We start from the raw sequence: 21,634 nt of genomic DNA on the forward strand, positions 1-21,634 counted from the left end.
TCCCATAGATATTTTTCACACATCTGCAAATATTCCCAAACGTTTTCTTCCCTGCTATTAAAAACTCCATCATGACTTTAATGAGCTACTTTAATATAGGAATATCTTGAAATTTCCTAGCCTGATGGTGATAGTGGAGGGAGGGAAGTACTATTATAAAAAGTTTTAAGCTTCTTTAAATAAATTGTTGCTGAAGAAAAACTGTATGGCAAAACTTTTGAGTGACCCTCACATTATGATCAGTGTGAAATAACAATTAATAACAAGTGAATTAACAGAATCAGTGAAACTACTGTTTTTTTTTTTTTTTATCTTGGATTCTGAATGTAAAGTTTTAGAAGTTCAGCTAACAGTAATATACTAGTATTTAAATTCATTTCTGACTGGCAGTATAACGACGAGTTTCCAGTATAACAAGTAAATGATGGCCTAATCATCTACAAATGGATTTTAGATAATCAAAATGCAATCACTACCTACATATAATTACACAAGCCTTTGGTAAGAGAAGAGAGGACTGTTTCCTTTTCCTTTCAAACAGAGAAAGACGATGAAGAGAGGAGAGAGAGAGAGAGAGAGAAAAAAAAAAAAAAAGCTACAGCAATATCATGCTGATAATAGATAAGAGTAAAATCACAATGATTCACTCAACTATTATTAAATCATGTTGTTGGTTGTGTATCTTTTAAAGATACAAAGGAGGGAAAAAAAAGGATAATTTCAGTAAGGCACTGGATGTTACTAAAGCTAGAAATCAGAGGATATTTAGATATATATTGAGTTGTTTTTTGTATAGCTATGAGAATTGATCAAATAAAAAAAAAAAATGCTAATCTAAGCAAACTACTTGGATACACAACAGTTATTAGAGGTATCTAACTTGCTCCAAGGAGTATGTAACACACAAAAAAAGTTTTATGATCAGAGATGAAAATGAGGTAGTCTCAAAAATCGTTAATCTAACAAGATGAGAGAGTATACATGTCACAGTCACAAGATGGTTTTGGGTTATAGCTATAAAGGTTCAGTTAAAATATTACGGTGCAATTATCCCCTACCAAATATACACCTCCAGAATATTCAATATACAAGTTTTTAAATAAAACTTTTTTTTTTTTTTTTTTTTGTTTTAATTGCAAGATCAAGCCTGCTAAACTGCACCAAAAAAATGCAATGATCTATTGTTAACATTTGTCGTGATTTACTGGCTGCAATAAAGCAGTTACAATGAAGTTGAGAATGCCTCTGGTTCCTATGAAGCAGTATAAACAGAACTTTGTGGAGCATAATTGGAAATTTTTTTGTTTATTTCTCTGATCAAAATACTTTAATTTTTTATTTCAAAACCTAATCCGCATTTAACAGAACCATAGACAGGTGTTCTGTTGGATAATTACGACGTTCCCAAAATACATCACAGGATTAAACAAATTATCAGCTTCTGTTAAACTCACCCAAGGAGAGAAAAAAAGAAATAATAAAAAATAAATAAATAAAAAACTTAAAATTAAAAACTAAAATAACCAATCTCACTACTGTTACAATAGGTAAAATAAAGAGACCATACCCTTTAAAAAGCACAGAAACCCAACAGAGTAAAATTCCAGTTAACATAATACCAGTTATCCAAAACTTTCTTCATACTGTTTTTTTTTTTTTTTTTTTTTTTCACATTTATTTAATTGCAATTTTACTCAAAGAAATTGACACATTTAATATTTAACAAAATTATCACATAAATATAATAAAATCATGAATCCAGTTACATAAAAGCATTATGAATGAAGCAAAGAAGAGTACATTTCACCCATGTCACTTCTGTGTGATAACCAATCACACTGATGTGATGCATAAAAATTTTACTGTGGGGAAGAGACTACAAATTCACTATTATATAAATTACTACAAATAAAAATTCATATAATAGAAAATTGTGTATTTTTTTTGATTATTACAGAAGTGGCATGGATAATTTCTGTAGGTTATTTGCGTAATGATCTAGGCAATCACTTTTCAACAGATCAAGAAATAGTTTTACTATTATATTCTAATCCAAATCAGACAGAAACTGAAAATGAGTCGGGAGGGGGGGAGGGTTGTTTGTTACGATGAATATATACCACAGAAACCAATAGTGAGTGAAAGGTTTAACATCCTTTAGATTATTAGCAGATAAACTGAATGAGAGCCAATGTACATGTTTGATGAAAATATAGAATTATAACAGGGCAAAAAGCCCTCACTTTCAAACAGCAAAACATTAGCAAAACCTTTAATTAAAATAACAAAAAACTATACATACTTTATACTGTTTTAAAACTTATATTTTAAAACTACATAAAGTATGCAGAGTATATAATGTGTAATTTAAGAAATGCAAATTGTTGTAATTTGAATTTATTAAACAACAGCAATTTTATACTGTATTTAGAATTGATGATCTGAAATACAGACTTTTTGAAATACCCTTGGTTTTAGATAACTAGGATTCTACTGTACAATGTAGTGGACTTTAATGGAATTTCTGCAGAAAATGTATGTCATTTCTAAATTTTTTTTTTTTTTACTAAAACTTTTTTGTCATTTCCAAGTCATAGCCACGAGAATTTTAGTTTATAACATATGTAAAATGTGGTTCATTAGATCAATATTAATGATTAGAAAAATTTAGAATTAAAAATGCTAATGCAATATTAAAAATTTATTCTAAAAAAAAAAAAAAAAAAGCAACAACAATGACAACAATAAACAGGATGTTAATCAGCTCTTCAGAGAAAAAAAAAGTATCGGTATGCGCTTTGAATCTAATTGTTTGCAAAATTTTCTTTAGTCCAGATCTTACTCATCATCAAGCTGAGTCATGACTGAACTCACCTTCCAACCCTATATGATTTCTAAGCAAAGAACATAATGTGCGCAGAAACCACACAGATATTTATTACCTTGTTGTATTTTTTTTTTTAATGTATGTAAAGTGCAGTTTTATTTTACTCTACAGAACACATTTTAATTTTTTTATAAACTACACATCCTACAACAACTGCTCTCCAACTGCTGAGTAATAAATTAAAATTTACGCCAGTACTTATCAACTACTGATAATCAATATAAACAAATTAAACAGGTGGTCTACAGATTCAAATTCCTAACATAGTAATGTATCACATTTTTTGCAAATGTTTAAAAAACAAGTGAGAATCTTACAAAATCTCTGACCAATAAATATCATTAAAAATCAAATATACTCTTGCAAATACCCATGCAAGCTCAACAATCAGATGACTGCTATATTTCTATTCAGTTAATATTCATAAAATACAATGAACACTGTTTACTGTGATCACTTTGGGACTGATAATTAATAACAATAACCAAGAAACAAGAATGCAACTGTTCAGTGCTGTTTACTGAGTGAAAATGTACACACAAAAAGGTGGAAGTGCATGGAAAGAAAACATTAAATTCAAGCAATATAAAATACTTTAATTTGACTGTCCACTTTCTTCAAGAAAGCAATCAATAAATAAGAAACTTTCTGGAAATCCAAACAAACTATGAATAATAAATAAAGAAAATATTACAAGAATTGAAAAAAGGGTTAATGCTCTACTGTATTCCTAACAATCTGACTGCTAAAACAGTCAAACTGGTAGGAATACAAATACAGTATTTTCTTTCATGTACCAATGACACCAACAACCATATGAACTGCACAAAACAACAGTAGTAACTGTACATGCAATGTGTCAGAGTTCAAAAACAAATCACTGGACATTACTTCCACTGCACATGCATAAACTGAAGCACTAAGTAAAATAAATGACATTTCTTCTATGATTCGTATACATTTGATCAGGACTTCATAAAAGTGATAACATTATATAACTGATAACATTATCTGTGATCACAATAAGCAGCATGCACTGTATACGTAGTACATTCAGAAAAGTTCCCAGAATGGAAGGAATAAATTTTTTTCAAAAAATTAGTAAATATGTGTACCTTTTAAACAATATTTTCTTTAATTTTCCACAGAGCATTGGCTTCAGCTTCAATTTTTCTGGCATTATGTCACTGAGCATTCAAAATGAGGTAATCCAGAAATATACACTCCTGTCTAAAAGTTTGGAATCACGTTTCATTTTTCTGAATTTTCAAAGTTTTTATTAAAATAGAACCAACTTGTTTACCAATTTTTATTAAAATATTTTCTATTATGTATAAAAATCAAAAAAAAAAAAAAAAACTTAAATAATATTTAAGAAATATTTAGGAAGTTTCTAGAATATTCCAGAAAAGTATAGAAGAACATGGTAGAACATTGTAGAAGAATATGGCAGAACAGTGTAGAATATTGTAGATGATTCTTGAGTGCCAAGATATAAATTGAGGAGTTTGTTTGTTATTTGGTTTTTAGGAGCATTAGCAACTAAGGCCATATTGCTCCAGGGGTATGCAGTGGTTATTCCCTGACTTTCCGCATCCTTCGTATTTGGTGGTCGTGGGCTCAAACCCCAGTCTAATCAAGAAGCGTGTGCTACGCACTGCTGCTCCTACCCACCTGGCTACAGAGGAGCCATTGAGGCATAAGAGATGTAACTTGTAAAACTGAACACCCATCATTCAGAAAGCACGTCTGGTGTAAGTTTTGTATGCTTAGAGATAAACACGGCAAGAAATAAGAAATTGAGTGCTGAAAACAGAGATGCTATTATAACTCTGTATAAAGAAAGTTATTTCATAAGCAGTACCGGCAAAAAAACAATGGGGAAAAAAAAAAAAAAAACCCAAAGTGTTTAATTTAAAAGAGCACAAACTAACATTCGACAATTCAAGGAGACTGGCAGTTTAAAGAGCAAACCACGATCATGACAACCATGTGTAACAAAGGAAGCACAAGATAGGATCACAACACTGATTTCTAAATGCAACTGACGACTTACTACATCTGAAATTCAAGTTGAGTTCAATACGAACAGAGAAACTACTGTCTACATCTAATGTAAAACTTTGTTTCAAACAAGCAGGACTTCATGTTCATATAGGAGTCTGAAAACCCTTATTAAAACTGGAAAATCGAAAGAAACAGCTGGTTTGGCTAAGAGCCATCAACATTGGGAAATTGAAGAGTAGAAAAACATACTGACTGTGGACAGATGAATCCCACTGAAATTTTTGAATCCGAGTTTTTGTGAGACAATCCAACTGAAGAAAAAATGGTGCCACACTGTTTAGTATCATTATCTGGGACTGTTTCTGTTTTTCTGGAGTAGGTGATATCATCAGAATTGAAGGAATTTTAAGAAAAGAAGGCTATAAAAACTTTCTTGAACATAATGGAATATCCTCTGGACTTCAACCTTGTAGAAGAAATTTCTTATTACAACAAGACAATAACTTGAAGCACAGCTCTAAGTTGTGCAGAGACTTTCAGGAAATAAACAACAGGGGGGTTTGCAAATTATGGCGTGATCCCCCCAATCGTAACTGAAACCCAAGAGAGCTTTTATGGGATCATCTACACCAGCGTTTCCCAAACTGTGTACCGTGAAAAATCGTAATTAATAATTAAAAAAATAAAAGAATTAAATTTTGCAAATTTGTATCATTATAATTAAAAAAAATTTTTTTTTCGGTTATTAATATACTGACATAGACTAATAATCAAATAGAGTGTGGAACACTATTTTGGAGGGCTTTTGCAAAGAGAAGTATGCATAGAGGTAATGACATCTACGAAAAGCAGCAATGTAGTGATCTAATATGCCATTTGTATTCGATTTAACCTGAAGTACACGGGTTGAAGGAGAGGAAGCAAACTGATATCATAACTAAACTCACTTCTTTGTATAATTTTTTTTGTTAATTATTAGGACTAGTTATTAGTATTTCAAAATATTATTATTAAAATAAATAAACATGGATTTGTGGTTGAAAACAGGAACTTTAAAACGAGAAGCAAAGTACTTCTAGTAGTGCAACTGTGGTCGATGAAAATGAACGTGATATTGTTATACTTCAAAGTGAGGATGAACAATTGCAGCCTTTTTTTCCCCAAAAATCCGAACTGAAAAAATAAGAACCAACTAATAAAAGACCACAACGAAAGTATAATGACAGTTATTTGAATTTCAGCTTTACATGTGTTGGAAGTAAAGATGCTCCTGATGCACAGTGTGCCATATGTAATAAAATATTAACAAACAGTTCTTTGGCCCCCCTCTAAACTTGTGTTTCATAAGTGTTCCGAGAATATGTTGTGAGATGAAAAGTGTTCAGTGACTAAAAAAGTTTGGGAAATGCTGATCTACACCATGAAGTAAGCCCATCTTCACAAAATTTATGGGAAACCACGGATTACTTTGAATAATATTAGTCAAAACACTATTATAAAATTAACCACCGGAATGCCACGTGTGTGTAACGCAGTGATAAAATCTTGTGAAAGACATTTTGATGAAAAATCAGTATAGTTGTTAATATTAATCGTTTCAATATTGTTTTGATATAAATTTTTCAATACTTAATAAAAAACCTTAAAATACTTCTTTTGTTTTTTTTTTTATATAAGCCTTACACTGTCATAGCTAATTTCAAAAAAATTAACGAAAACTGTTGTCATATGCTGTCATTCCAAACTTTTAAGCAGGAGTGGGTGCACATATATATATATATATATATAAAATGTGCATGCATATAATGTTCAGTTGAAAACTTTTACAATAGCATTAATGGCACATATTTATAACCACAATACAAATGAAAGCGTATTCCTTTAAAGCACATAAAACCTAAAATTAGCAATTAAGTATGTGTGTGTGTTTGAATAGCAAGACTGCTGTTACTAGATAATTGTCCTCTCCAGATTTTCCAAAAAATATCTCTAGATGTAAACGTCATTTCCTATCCTGCTATTTGAATCTCCAACAATACTATTCTTTCACTGTCATTTGTTTCTACTGCTCTTTCTGACTTGTTAAAGAACTTATTTCATTTCATCTTTTTTCTTAAAACTTCAAACTAGGCTGTACGTATAGACAATTTCACCTAAATTTGCATCTTTAAATGCTACCCACCTTACTCAATTGGATAATGCTTTCTAGTCAAATAAACTTTCTTGCACTAGTTCAGGCTATTGCTTCCTTGCACTGTATCTTACTTCCAGAATAAATTAATTAATACATATTGTTTACTGCAATTATTCTGTATTCATATTCATTCTCTTGGTTTCTCTGATACCTGCTATTTTGATATCATATCAAATTAGATTTTCTGCTAATTCCACTTTTTTTTTCTTTTTCTTTTTTACTCAAGCTTCTATGGTTAACATTACCAATCTTGATGGCTGCTCAAGTAGCATATTTAGCATTGTATGTACTGATTTCAAGCGGAGACCTTGTTAACCCAGGATATACTCTGTTACTGAGTGCAGTTAATGATAAATCATATCCCTTTGGGAAAATTGAAACTGACACAGACAGTTAAAATATTTTATATTTATTTGTCCATATATAATATATGCAAAAAAAGAAGTACTTAGAAATTTCTTACCACCATTATCAGTTCTTTTCAGTGCCCCATCTTTTGAAGGACATAATTCACATCTCTGAAAAAAAAAATAAAATAATAAAATAAAAATCAAACATTTTGAAATGGAAAACAATTACTGTTAGAAATTCTACTTGTATTTCAATTCCTTAACCCAGAAAAAGAAATGAGGGGAAAAAAAAAAAAAAAAAAAGTAACGGTAAGTCCCTTTCTTCTGGCCTATACTGATATTTCTTATTATAGTTTATCCAGTTTTTTCAATTCTTTTCACTTGCTTCTGTAAGGTCATCCATGATCTGTACGCACTACGTATTATAACCACTTTTATTGGCACATCCATTATAAACTTATTAATGCAAAATTCATATCTAAATTTGCCTTCACAGCACGTGGAAACTACACGTGCACCATAGCATACAGATCATGTCGGAAACAGAAGCAAGAACATTGCTGCCTTTTTCATAATTTTGGTGGATGACCTCTGATGATGACAATGAAATTGTGAGAGACACCACAATGTTATTTCATTTTGGTCACTTTTTCACTTCTTATTTTAATCTCCAGTCCATTTCTTCCTCTTTTTCATTCCATATATTGCTCCCAGTGTATACCGTAATTTCATTAGACTTAAACCAATTAAATCTAATTTACGCCTTCTACTTACAATATTATATATATATACAGTCGATTCTGGTTATTTGGGACACATTGGGACTAATGCATTTTGGCCCGATTAAGTGGCTGTCCCAATCATCCGAAGTTTCAGGTAAATAGTTAAAAATACAATGGACCCCCCCACTTTACAATTGGTTCACTCTACAATCAAATCACATTACGATGGACTCACCATAGCAAAGTACCGTTCACTATGTGATGTGTAGTAAGTGCCGATCATTATAAAAATAAATAAATTTTCTGTTTATACTCCGGGACGACCAAACAGTCAGAGGAGTTCACAAGATAGAATACAAGAAACAGCACCGTATTCAGCAGTCACGGGTTTGAATGATCACGTTTGTGAATTGAATTTTAATTCTATTGAACAGCGATTCTAATTAGCGAAAATAAGAGGAATATTATCCACAGGCTATAAAAGTAAAGATATATTAAGCACAAATTTACCCTTTATTACTTTACCAATTAAAAAATTAAATCATATGTGAAAATCAGAAGAATATGCATGATAATCGCAATAATTAATACATACTGTAATATGTACATACTAACTAGTTGACATATCTGTTCACTGACATTTGTGGGTGGGAGTTAAAATTTAAAACAGTAAAAAGATAAGCAATCAATAACAAAAAACAAGGAACACACAAATTGCAAGTAACACGATACGTGCAAGTGAGAATGGAGTAACAAGTTATGAAGTCTTCCAAGTCATGGAAGTCTAAACACCATAATTTCACCATAATAACCCACAAAATTCCAGCTGTCGGTATTATCGCAAATTCAATAAGATCGAGTTTACTATCTGTTTATGACAGACTGCACTAACAGAAAAGTCCAATAAACAGGTGACTGCTAATTGTTTTTATTGTTTTATGGTTGTGACCTCCAGAAATCCAACCGAACCACATGGTACAGTCGGAGACAATTGTAGGGTAATCTCCAGTGCTGTGGCCTCCTGATTAAACATGTTGTCCCAATTAAGCGTGGCTATTTTCTCGATCGGGTTCTGTTTTTTAAGATTTGCCCCAAATAAATAGCTTCCCAGATTAACCGGTGGCACAAATAACTGGAATCCACTGTATATATATAATTTAGGCTAAAATACTTTTTTTAATCATTGAAGTTTTAATCTTTTTTTAATCATATTAACTTTTGTTTTGTTTTTCTTTTTTTAAACAAAACTTTTTGGAAATGGCTTTATAGCCAATCTAGAACATATGTTTAAAAAAAAAAGTGAATACTATATAATTTTGTAAAAAAAAAATATATATATATATATATATTATTAGCCATATGGTGCAAGGAAGCCTGAGGCTTATGCTGCACTAGTCAAAAAAATTCCCAAGTTACCCTGAGAGAGAGAGAGAGAGAGAGAGAGAGAGAGAGAGAGAGAGAGAGAGAGAGAGAGAAGTAGAACGGAATTAGCAAGAAAGAGAAGAATGATGATAGGGTTCTGATGCTCAGAACCCTGGGTGTGCCAAGCCCATAGGGTGTGAGCCCCTGGGGTGATATATATATATATACACACACACACACATTTTAAAATAAAATGCCAATCATGAAATAAGAGATGAAAATATAAAATGAAGTACTGTAGTTATTTTTTGAAGATCCAAAATATATTCATTATCTTTGTCATTTTCCAAAAATGAAAATGCAAAGGATGCACATTAATAATGGTTATCAGAAATCTGTCTAAGCTTAACTGGATTATCAATAACTGAATTTTTGTTTTCATCACTATATTTTTGCTTGTGAAAATTCCAATAGTTTCTTGTACTTGACTCTTAACAAACAATTTCTTGTTGAGCAAAACTTTAAGGCTCCTAATCAACCTATCTATAATGCTTATTAATTCATCACTGCATAACACAAAGAGGAGAATTATCTAATTATTTCAACTCCTACATTGAAACAAAAATCCTGTTCCTTTGCTAATTGCTAGATATGTTTTACTCTGCATCTTCATTGCTGTCTGTCTTTCTTTCTTTCTTTTATTTTTAATATTAAATTCCAAAACTAAACCATATCAAGTATTTCACTATTGGTTGTACTATGAACCATGTAGTCATCACTTGCTAACAATTGAGATTCTCTCTCTCAAATACCAAAGGTTAAAATGGGTTAAAAAGACAACATACTTATTGACATTGAACTTGAATTGCTATAGATTGTAATTCTGATGATATACATGCAAAGGAAAGTTATTCGAGAGAACAAAAGTAGAAGGATAAATGAGGAGGAAATGTTAATTCAGTGAGTTTGGAATTCATTGTGAACAGACGTTGACTAATCGAGGCACAAATTGTTTTGGAAGTAAATGTGGAGTTGCAGATGCTAATTCAGAAGAATTTCTAATATTTACAGAAAAGACAATTGGCAGAAACTGAATGATATCTATATAATTTGGAAGAGATGGGTCATTAATTAACCTGACTGTTCTTTCCTAGAGAGAAGTTCTCAGAGTGTGAAAGAATTTTTGGGGACACCCTCCTATATATGGAAACAATATTTTATGGTAGGTCAGATTTGTGATTTTTACAGATTTAGCTGTTTAGAAGAAAAGAAACAGCAAAAGTGAAAATTTATATACAGCAGACTTGATTTACCGGGATCAGTTTAACCGGGAATCGGAATAACAGGAAAGCCAAATAAAAAAATAAAAAAAACCCAACCAGAATAGGTAGTATAAACAGATGTTTTGCTAGTTGTAAATAAGCGATAAGCATGGTGTTATAAAGTCGTCACTGGGATATTATTATCTTGCAACCCCCACGCTCAAAAAAAAAAAAGAAAAGAAAAAATGTTTCGTTTGTTTTAGTGCATCGCTTCGATTGTTCTGTTTCGTCATACCACAAAGAGAAAATATTTTATTTCATTATTTATGTCAGGGATAACGAAAAAATATTTTTTTGTTTAGAAATTGCAAAAATGATGGGTAGACGCAAATGAGTTGCGCTTTCAATTAAACAAAAACTTGAAATTATTCAAAAGTTTGAAAATGGTGCATCTGTTAAAGCTCTAATGAACCATTATAATGTTGGTGGCCAAACGAAAAGCGACATCATAAAAAATAAAGGGAGGCTATTAGATTTAAAATAGACACCGAAAAATATAAAGGGTAGCATCGCATTGGACACGCAAGTCGTGCGTGGTAAATTTTTTATCTAACGCCATATTTTTTACGTAGGTTGCTGAACATGATGTGGTTACAAAGGAACTGAATGCAAAAAATAATTTTGATATCATATATTTGGATTTCAGGAAAGCTTTTGACACTGTTGCGCATGGAAGACTATTGTACAAATTGGAGCAGAATGGTATTAAGGGTAAGTTGCTAAAATGGATAAAAGGATGATTAAGTGGGAGAAGACAGAGGGTGCTAATGTTATTAGTGGAGTCCCACAGGGTTCGGTGTTGGGTCCACTGTTGTTTTGTATATTTATCAATGATATTGATGAAGGTATATCAGGCTTAATGTCAAAGTTTGCAGATGATACAAAGGTTGGCAGGGTTGTTAATGACAGTAATGGCAGTGTGCTACTGCAACAGGATCTAGATAATTTGGGCAGATGGGCTAAGAAGTGGCAACTGAAGTTTAACCTTGGCAAATGCAAAGTACTGCATATGGGTAGAAGTAACCCTAGAGAAACGTACCAACTGTGTAGTACTACACTTAAGGTGGTAGAAAATGAAAAAGACCTGGGAGTAATTGTGCAGTCAGATATGAAGTTTTCTGAGCAATGCAGACAGGCTGCCAGGGCAGGTCATGGGGTTTTGTCAATGCTATATAGGAATTTTGCTAGCAGGGAGAAGGAGGTGATTGTCCCTCTGTATAAGGCAATGGTCAGGCCACGCCTTGAGTACTGCGTACAGGTCTGGAGGCCTCATTTTAGGAAGGATGTTGATTTACTTGAGCGTGTACAGAGAAGGGCAACAAGATTGGTGAGGGGAATGGAGAGGCTTAAGTTCTGCAAATTGCAGTGGCTGGAGACTAGGCACCTGTGCGGTGATCTGATTGAGGTGTATAAGGCCTTGAATGGGTTGAGCATGCTGAATTCTGAAGGGATCCTTCCACTTGTTCAGATTACGAACCTAAGGGGGCATAAATTCAAATTAAGAAAGGACAGATGTAGAATAGATGTGCGGAAATTTGCCTTTAGCCAGCGGGTAGTTAATTGCTGGAACAAACTTCCATCTGTCGTTGTGGAAGTTGATAGGTTGAATAAATTTAAGGAGGAACTGGACAGGCATTTGGAGGCTATGGTGTGATTTTTTTTTTTTTTTTGGCTGATGCTGCATAAGCTCATACACTTGCTTTCTTGCATCACATGCCACTACTACTACTACATTTTTGGATATACTGTACTGTAGTAAGTCCCCGACTTACGAAACTTCGAACTTACGTTAATTTTTTTTTCTTTTTTAGGATTGTAAAATTTAAAACAGAATAATAATAATAAGCAATTAATAAAGATGATCACGGTATGCAGGATTTGGAGTCACAAGCTTAAAAATAGGAACAAAGAAAAGATTTTTAAAATTTATTTAGGTTTTTTTTTTATATATGGCAGAAGATTTCAGTGAAGGGAACACAATTTTACGATAATAACGTAAAATCCCACAGAATTCCAGCCATCTGTATTATCGCAAATGTAATACGATCGAGTTTACTACTCTTTTATAATGAATTGCAGTAACAGAAAAGCCCAATAACAGGGAATGTGCAAATTGTTTTTAGTTTTATGGCAGTGACCTCCAGAAAGGTGTTTTAGTAAAATGTGAGCCCTCATGGGGTGATAATAGTGAGTTTTTGCCTTAACCCTGTGAAATTCTTTACATAAATTTCATTTTGACCAATATCATGGTGCCAACTAAGAGCATAAGTGACAGCGGTACTAGTAAATCTATCAAAAAAAAAAGGAAAGCAATCGATTCGGATCAGAAAATTAAAATAAGAATGTTTGAAAATGGTCAAACATGAACAAGTATCGCTTGGAATTTAGATTTGTCAGTGTCAACAGTGAACACAATAATAAAGGATAAAGACAGAATACGAGAAGCAGTGAAAGGATCGCCACCAATGAAGTCAACTATGTACAATACAAACTATGTACAGTTTTTATTGTACAATTTCTTCCTTTAATGTTTTCTTTTCTTATGTGCCACTCCAGTTACTTCACCGCTATCCCCAGATAAAGTTTGTAATTGAACTAATTAAAAATATATAACTATTTTTCTTCATTCTTCTGAGGATATTATGTGGTTTTTGTAATTTTGGCATATCACGGATATAGGAGCAATATTTTATTAGTCATCCCCTAGTTACGAAAACCCGACTAACGTAAGAAGTCCTGGAACGTATGTCGGAGACTTACTGTATTTTTGGATTAACCGGGAAATCGATTATCCAGGATTTTTATTTTACCATCTATCCCGGAAAATCGAGAGTCTACTGTATGTGATCTTGTCTGAAAATTAAGATTGTTGAACATGAGTATGGGAACAGCAGCCTCTTTTACAAGAAACAGGATAAGAGTGAGTTTCAGAAAAGTGAACGTAACCAGGTTTTCTTCTTCTTAATAGAGAATTGTGGTGGATATTCAAGAAGTTGTATCTGTTTGTGCAGAGCAGTATTTCTCAAAGTGGAATGTGGAATATACTGTACTCATCAGCAAAGCTATGGACGGCATTTCCAGTCAGTCAAAGTCATTAATACACAGAAGGAAATAAGCATGAATGGGTGAAAGAACAGAACCTTGGAGAACTCCAGCATTAATTGGAAGTTAGAAGACAGAGCCATTATCATTTAATAAGTGGTCATAGCTACCCAACTGCAAAAATCAGAACATACACCACAAGATTAAAGCTTTTTTAGAAGACCTTTAAAACAAAACAATCAAAGGCTTTAGAAATGCTGAGAGAGCAACTACTTGAGTCTCTCAAATATTTTCCACCAGACTCATCTAGAGTGGAGTAATTAAGCAACAATATCAACACCAGTGGATGAAAGCTGGCAGACCCATATTGTCAATTGCTTATCACATTTCAAGGTTGGTTTCAAGATGGTGGTAAGAGTTGACAGATTTCTCCAATTGAAGGTTTCACGTTTCAGGTGAAACATGAAAAACCTTCAAAATTGGATTCTATGTTTGAATACCATTATAGACAATTTCTTCCAAGCACTTTAAAAGTCTACTGATACTATCCATGCACTAACTAAAATCCTAAATAGCCTGTTCAAGGCTATTTAGGATTTTAGTTAGTGCATTCATTTCCTTGCCACTATTCAGTGCATGAAATATTTAGATTATATATTTATGATTGCTAATGCATGCAGAATACCCTGGTCCAGTAATTCTTTAGCAAGATACAAGTTATAAGCACATTTCCTAATGTTGAAAAAGCTTATAAGTTGGAGATGCAGCAAATACTGCCAAATTCTGGCTAATATTACATGCACTATAAAAATAAAATATCTTAATCCTAAAATATATATATATATATATATATATATATATTTTTTTTTTTTTTTTATGTTAGCCTAAGTGAACACTTATTTATCACAGAACTTCACTTTTTAGAAAATTATAATGTGGCTGTAAACAGATTTTTTTGTTAAATTTTTTTTCTCTATCCAGTATAGCTTTATATATTGTAAGAATAAAACTTTTTTTTAATTTATAATATAAGTGATCACTTTTGTTTATCACAAAACTACAGTTTTAGAAAATTATAATGCAGCCTTGAATAGAGATTTTTTTATTCAAATTTTTTTCCCAGTTAGTAGTAGTAGAGGCATGTGATGCAAGAAAGCAAGCTTATGTAGCATCAGCCAAAAAAAAAAAAATACATATGTAAGCTATATGCATATTAATGGCCCAATGGGCTCACTGGAGTATAAAACAGGTAGTGTAATTAAGAGTGAAGATTACTTTTCTCAGCAAATCTATTCAGAGAAATTCATTGACAAAGGGCAATTTCAATATTAAAAGTTTTAAATTCAATGTCTATCATCCTCACCCACCAAGAATGTGGATATCAGCCAGAATATAATCCACTTTGCTTTTGCTTGTCTAATATATGAAGAAATTCTCTGTGCTTTCATTTGGAGGGTAGAGAATATCTTAATTCGTAACTCTTAGGCTTGTATTTACACTTTTTAAATATAAAAATAAGCTCATCTGATTTAAGCATTTTCAGGGTGATTAATTTTTACAAATTATAATGATAGCTTTTAATAGCTATCATTATAATTCAGAGGGGAAAAATACAAAAACACTTACCACTCTAGCAGATCTCTCTTGAGATTCACATTTTCTGCAAAACCACGGTCCTGTTGGTACTTGTACAATCCCATAGCATGCTTTGATTGAAATAAAAATCAATTTAAAATTTTAAAATAAACTGAAAATATATGAACATAACTAAATATTTCAAAATATACAAATAATTGTCACTGTATTTAATTCTTTGAACAGATTTGACCAGAACAAAGAAATGAACAGTTTCGACGAATGATGGAAGTGAAAACTGATATAATCCAAGTAATTGAAACAAAAAAAACTTGAGGTGGTATGGACACACCAGAAGAATGGAGAAGGATAGACTTCCAAAAGTGATTGCATTGGGTAGCACCAGGAAGAAGAAAGAGAGGAAGACCAAAGGAAGTGTGGATGAATGCAGTCAGTCCGAAAAGGCATGAAAAAGACGAGAGAAAGACACAGAAAACAGAGAACTGTAGCAAAAGACTAGAAGAGTAGAAGTTCTTTTTCAGGTCAAGTAAAACCCATTGCATAATGGAAAATTCCTAATGAAGAGGATTTAATTCTTTGTAACACTACATAATCTATGTCATCTTGAAGACATGTTCAATATAAGCTCTGACTGGTCTTTTTAAGTACTAATTTTTTGTAATAAAAAGCGTTTTTTTTTTTTTTTTTTTAATTTGTTTGATTGTAAATATGGAAAGGAATTCCTTATAAGAGATCAATGTGCAGATTTGAATTTTCTACCAAAAAAATAAATAAATAATAAAATAAAAATAGAAGCCTTAAATCGCTATTTAATAATAATAACAATAAAGAATAATTATTTGGAAGTCTATCCTTCCCCATTCTTCTGGTGTGTCTATACCACCTCAACTTTTTTTTGTTTCAATTACTTCGATAATATATCAGTTTTCACTTCCATCACTATTAAATATGAGCAATAATAATAATAAGCGCGCGATGGCCCAGTGTTTACGACACTGGACTACCAGCCTGATGGACCTGGGTTCGAGCACTGCACTGGCAGAAGCAAACGCAGCTCCATCACGCTGGGAGACCGCTATAATGATAGTAATAAATTATAATAATAATAAATAAATAAACATCGTGAAAGTTGCTCCAAGGGACCTATCCACCCCAAGGTCGGAGTGGAGGATAAGGCAGATTGTGGCTGCATCTGGCATCACACCCAAGAACTACCACTGGACATAAGCAGAAGCTAAACAGGTCCACCATAGATGGATGATGTCGCAGAGAAATACAGTCGATTCCGATTATTTGGGACACATCGGGCCTAGTGCATTATGGCCCGATTAAGCGGCAGCCCAAAATTATGCGAAGTTTCACGTAAATAGTTAAAAATACAGCTTTACAACTGATTTTCTGTATGATCAAATCACTTTACGATTGATTCACCATAGCAAAGTCCCGTTTACTATAAGATATGTAGTAAGCGCTGGTCATTGTGATCACGTTTGTGAATTAAAGTTTAATTCTATTAAACAGTGATTTTAATTAGTGAAAATAGGAGGAATATTATCCACAGGCTATAAAAGTAAAGATATACTGTATTAAGCACAAATTTACACTTTATTACATTACCAATTAAAAAATTAAATGATATGTGAAAACTGGAAGAATATTTTCCACAGGTTAGCAAAATAAAAATAAATTTACGCCTACTTGCATAGCTTAATTAATACGTATATACTAACTAGTTGACATTTCTGTTCACTGACATTTGTGGGTGGGGGTTAAAATTTAAAACAGTAAAAAAGATAAGCAATCAATAACAAAGAACACGGCACACACAAATTGCAATTAACACGATACGCGCAAGTGAGAACGGAGTAACGAAGCTTAAAAAATAGGAATGAAGAGCAGATTCTGAAAATTAATTTTTTTATATAAATTCAAGCACTAACAGAAAGGCCCAATAAACAGGGGACTGCTAATTATTTTCATTGTTTTATGGTTGTGACCTCCAGAAATCCAACCGAACCATGTGGTTCGGTTGGATTTCTGGAGGTCACAACCGAATCATCGGTTGAGGTCTATAAGGCCTTGAATGGGTTGAGCACGCTGAATTCTGATGGGATCCTTCCACTTGTTCAGATTACGAACTTACGGGGACATAAGTTCAAATTAAGAAAGGACAGATGTAGAATAGATGTGCGGAAATTTGCCCCTTTAGCCAGCGGGTGGTTAATTGCTGGAACAAACTTCCATCTGTCGTTGTGGAAGTTGATAGGTTAAATAAATTTAAGGAGGAACTGGACAGGCATTTGGAGGGAATGGTGTGATTTTTTTTTTTTTTTTTTTGGCTGATGCTGCATAAGCTCCTACACTTGCTTTCTTGCATCATGTGCCACTACTACTACTACTACAATCGTAGGGTAATCTCGAGTGCTGCGGTCTCCTGCCCCGATTAAACGGCAGGTTGTCCCAATTAAGCGAAGTAAACCCTGGCTATTTTCTCGATTAGGTTCTGTTCTTTAAGATGTGTCCCAAATAAACGGCTGCCCCGATTAACCGGTGGTCCAAATAAACGGAATCCATTGTATTAATCATAGTGCATTGTGTGTGGTGCAGGATAAAGTCACTCGCGTTCAGGCAGAGGGGTTGGTTCGAAAAATCAGAGACGGTCTCCCGAGGAAGACAGTGGAGCAAATGGTGCTGTCCCCCCCCCCGTATGGCTACCACAAGAGAAGGGCAAGACCATCCAGCCCCACCAAGTGCTTCCTGCGCTAGTGACCAAACAGGAAGGGAGAAAACACCAACGCATGAAGTGGAGCATCAAAATGAATATGTACATTATGCAAGCATACTACAAAATAATGAAGCTGGAGACTGATATGACAACTTACAGGGCGAGACTACATACCAAGGGGCTAGAATGATTCTTGGATATTCAGGTCACCGAACAATGAATGGTGGACCAGAGATGTACCAGCGTCACAAAGAACCTGATAGCTTCTGCAATCTTGGAAAAAATCAAGATGGACGTGAGCGATCAACAACAAAGGATAAAGAATATGGAACCAGAGGAGAAAGAACATACCACCACTGAACCAGAAGAGGAAGAGCAAGAAGAAATACAACCCACAGCAGCTAAAGTGGAAAGAGACGAGGTCGTGATATCCAGAATAGAGGACGAGTGGAAGGCCCTAACAAAATTCAAAGGAATGGACCCCACAAAGACTCACGTAATACTGAAGCAGAGGCCGAATAGAACCTTGTGGAGAGTCACAAACCACCTGAATCGGCACATAATACCGCATTACCTCGAGAGCAATGGTGCAACACTGGAGGCCATCCACACAGCAATGTATTGTGCTGCGGTAGCAGCCACGAGGATTAATGGAAGAGAAGCAAGAGACCAGCAACAGAAAAACTGAAAACAGAAGGAACCACCAGCTTGGGAAAGAAGACTTCAGCAGAAGATAGAAGAATTAAGAGTCAAGATAAGCCAATTGACCCAGTGCCAATGAGGCAATAGGAGTAAGACATTAATTGGAAAAGTGAAGAGCATCCTCAAGAGAGACAGCATCCACAGCAAACATGAGATAAAAAAAAAAAAAAATCAGAGAATAGGAGAGTACTTGGAAACATTGAAGCAGAACCTCCTTGAACTCAGCATGAGACTACGCCGATACAAAGAGAGCTCCCAGAGGAAAATAAACAACCAAATCTTCGATGAGGACCAAGGAGGCTTCTACAGGAATCTCTGAGAAGATGGGAAAGAAGGAAATGGACCACTTGAGAAGAAGACGATTGAGGAGTTCTGGGGAAACATATGGAGCGGGGAAGTAAGACATAACAGCCGAGCCACCTGGATAGAACTAGAATGCAAGAAAACCAAGGACGTACAAGAAATGAGAGTGGGAGATTCGGGAAGAAGTAAAACAGATGATCAAGAACTCTCACAATTGGCAAACTCCAGGAATAGATAACGTCCACAACTACTGATACAAGAAGCTCAATTGCACACACAAACACCTGGCAGAGCAGTTCACCCAAATGATAAGGCACCCAAAGACAATCCTGAAGTTTCTCACTGAAGGAATCACATATCTGAAGCCTAAAGATGAAGATACAAGAAACCCGATGAAATATAGGCCAATCACCTGCCTCCCAACAATGTACAAGATCCTGACCAACTGCATAACTAGGAAGATATCAGACCACTTGGAGAGCCAGAACATAATGGCCAAACAGCAGAAAGGATGCAAGAGGCTGAGCAAAGGATGAAAGGAGCAATTATCCATAGATGCTGCGGTTATGGAGCAAGCCTACAAGAAGTGCCATAACAACTACACAGCCTACATCGATTACCGCAAGCCTTTGACTCTGTGCCTCATAGCTGGCTAATAGAGGTGCTGAACATCTGCAAAGTCAATCCAATAGTGACAAACTTCCTAGGAGAAATGGAGTACCACCATTAAGGTCAAAAACATCACAACCAGGCCAATCCCCATCAGGAGAGAAATCTTTCAGGGAGATGCCCTGAGCCCATTGTGGTTCTGTCTAGCACTTAATCCTCTATCCACCATGCTCAACAGTAGCAAGTATGGATATAACCTCAAAGAAGGAAGGAAGAACATGTACATCCTCACCCACCTGATGTACATGGATGACATCAAGCTCTATGTGGGAACCGAGAAGCACCTCCAGCAACTACTCCAGATCACCGAAGAATTCAGCAATGATATTAGGATGGAATTTGGTCTAGACAAATGCAACAACCACAGATTGCACCAGGGAAAATTAGTCAACCAAAACTACCATAAGTTAAACATAAGAAAGGCACCTGGGGTGGATGGGATCTATCCAGTTATTTTAAAGGAGGCGGCAAAGCAACTAAGCAAACCCTTCGCCATAATTATGAGAGCATCCTTGGACTCAGGGGAGGTTCCCACGGACTGGAGATGTGAAAATGTGTCCCCAATTCACAAAGGTGGATCGAAGGGTGACACGAGTAATTACAGACCAGTTAGTTTAACTTCTGTTCCGGGTAAAATAATGGAGTCGCTGGTTAAAGATGCATTGCAGGATCATCTAGACAAGACTGCAGCAATAATTCAAACACAGCATGGGTTTGTTAAGGGAAAGTCTTGTCTGACAAATTTGATTGGTTATTATGATGTGATCACAAAGGAACTGGATGCAAAAAATTATTTTGATATCATATACTTGGATTTCAGGAAAGCTTTTGACACTGTTGCGCATGGAAGACTACTGTACAAATTGGAGAAGAATGGTATTAAGGGTAAGTTGCTACAATGGATAAAAGGATGGTTAAGCGGGAGAAGACAGAGGGTGGTAATCAATGGGTGCTGCTCTTCGTGGACTAATGTTATTAGTGGAGTCCCACAGGGTTCGGTGTTGGGTCCACTGTTGTTTTGTGTATTTATCAATGATATTGATGAAGGCATATCAGGCTTAATGACGAAGTTTGCAGATGACACAATGGTTGGCAGGGTTGTTAATGACAGTAATGGCAGTGTGCTACTGCAACAGGATCTAGATAATTTGGGCAGATGGGCTAAGAAGTGCAACTGAAGTTCAACCTTGACAAATGCAAAGTACTGCATATGGGTAGAAGTAACCCCAGAGAAACGTACCAACTGTGTGGTACTACACTTAAGGTGGTAGAAAATGAAAAAGACCTGGGAGTAATTGTGCAGTCAGATATGAAGTTTTCTGAGCAGTGCAGACAGGCTGCTAGGGCTGGTCATGGGGTTTTGTCAATGATATATAGGAATTTTGCTAGCAGGGAAAAGGAGGTGATTGTCCCTCTGTATAAGGCAATGGTCAGGCCACGCCTTGAGTACTGTGTACAGGTCTGGAGGCCTCATTTTAGGAAGGATGTAGATTTGCTTGAGCGTGTACAGAGAAGAGCAACACGATTGGTGAGGGGAATGAAGGGATTCTCTTACCAAGAGAGGCTTAAGTTCTGCAAATTGCAGTGGCTGGAGACTAGGCACCTGCGCGGTGATCTGATTGAGGTCTATAAGGCCTTGAATGGGTTGAGCACGCTGAATTCTGATGGGATCCTTCCACTTGTTCAGATTACCAACCTACGGGGACATAAGTTCAAATTAAGAAAGGACAGATGTAGAATAGATGTGCGGAAA

At 34.6% G+C, this 21,634-nt stretch overlaps 1 protein-coding gene across 5 annotated transcripts in view; it reads right to left on the reverse strand.

The window, feature by feature from the left end:
- Positions 1-21,634, reverse strand: part of LOC150085373 (uncharacterized) — a 444,699-nt gene that overhangs the window by 375,036 nt on the left and 48,029 nt on the right. For 4 of the 5 annotated variants that reach the window (XM_090373179.1, XM_090373178.1, XM_090373180.1 and 1 more), the window contains exons 2-3: positions 15,513-15,592; positions 7,552-7,606 (exon numbers count right to left, since the gene is read on the reverse strand). In XM_090373179.1, coding sequence (XP_090229305.1) covers positions 7,552-7,606; positions 15,513-15,592 — 135 coding nt within the window. Of the gene's footprint in view, positions 1-7,551; positions 7,607-15,512; positions 15,593-21,634 lie in introns of those variants that run through there. The other variant, XM_090373181.1, reaches the window with a different exon arrangement.

Source organism: Mastigoproctus giganteus, chromosome 5 (genome assembly GCF_048544385.1).
Source record: "Mastigoproctus giganteus isolate SK-2022 chromosome 5, ASM4854438v1, whole genome shotgun sequence".
NCBI lineage: Eukaryota > Metazoa > Arthropoda > Arachnida > Uropygi > Thelyphonidae > Mastigoproctus > Mastigoproctus giganteus.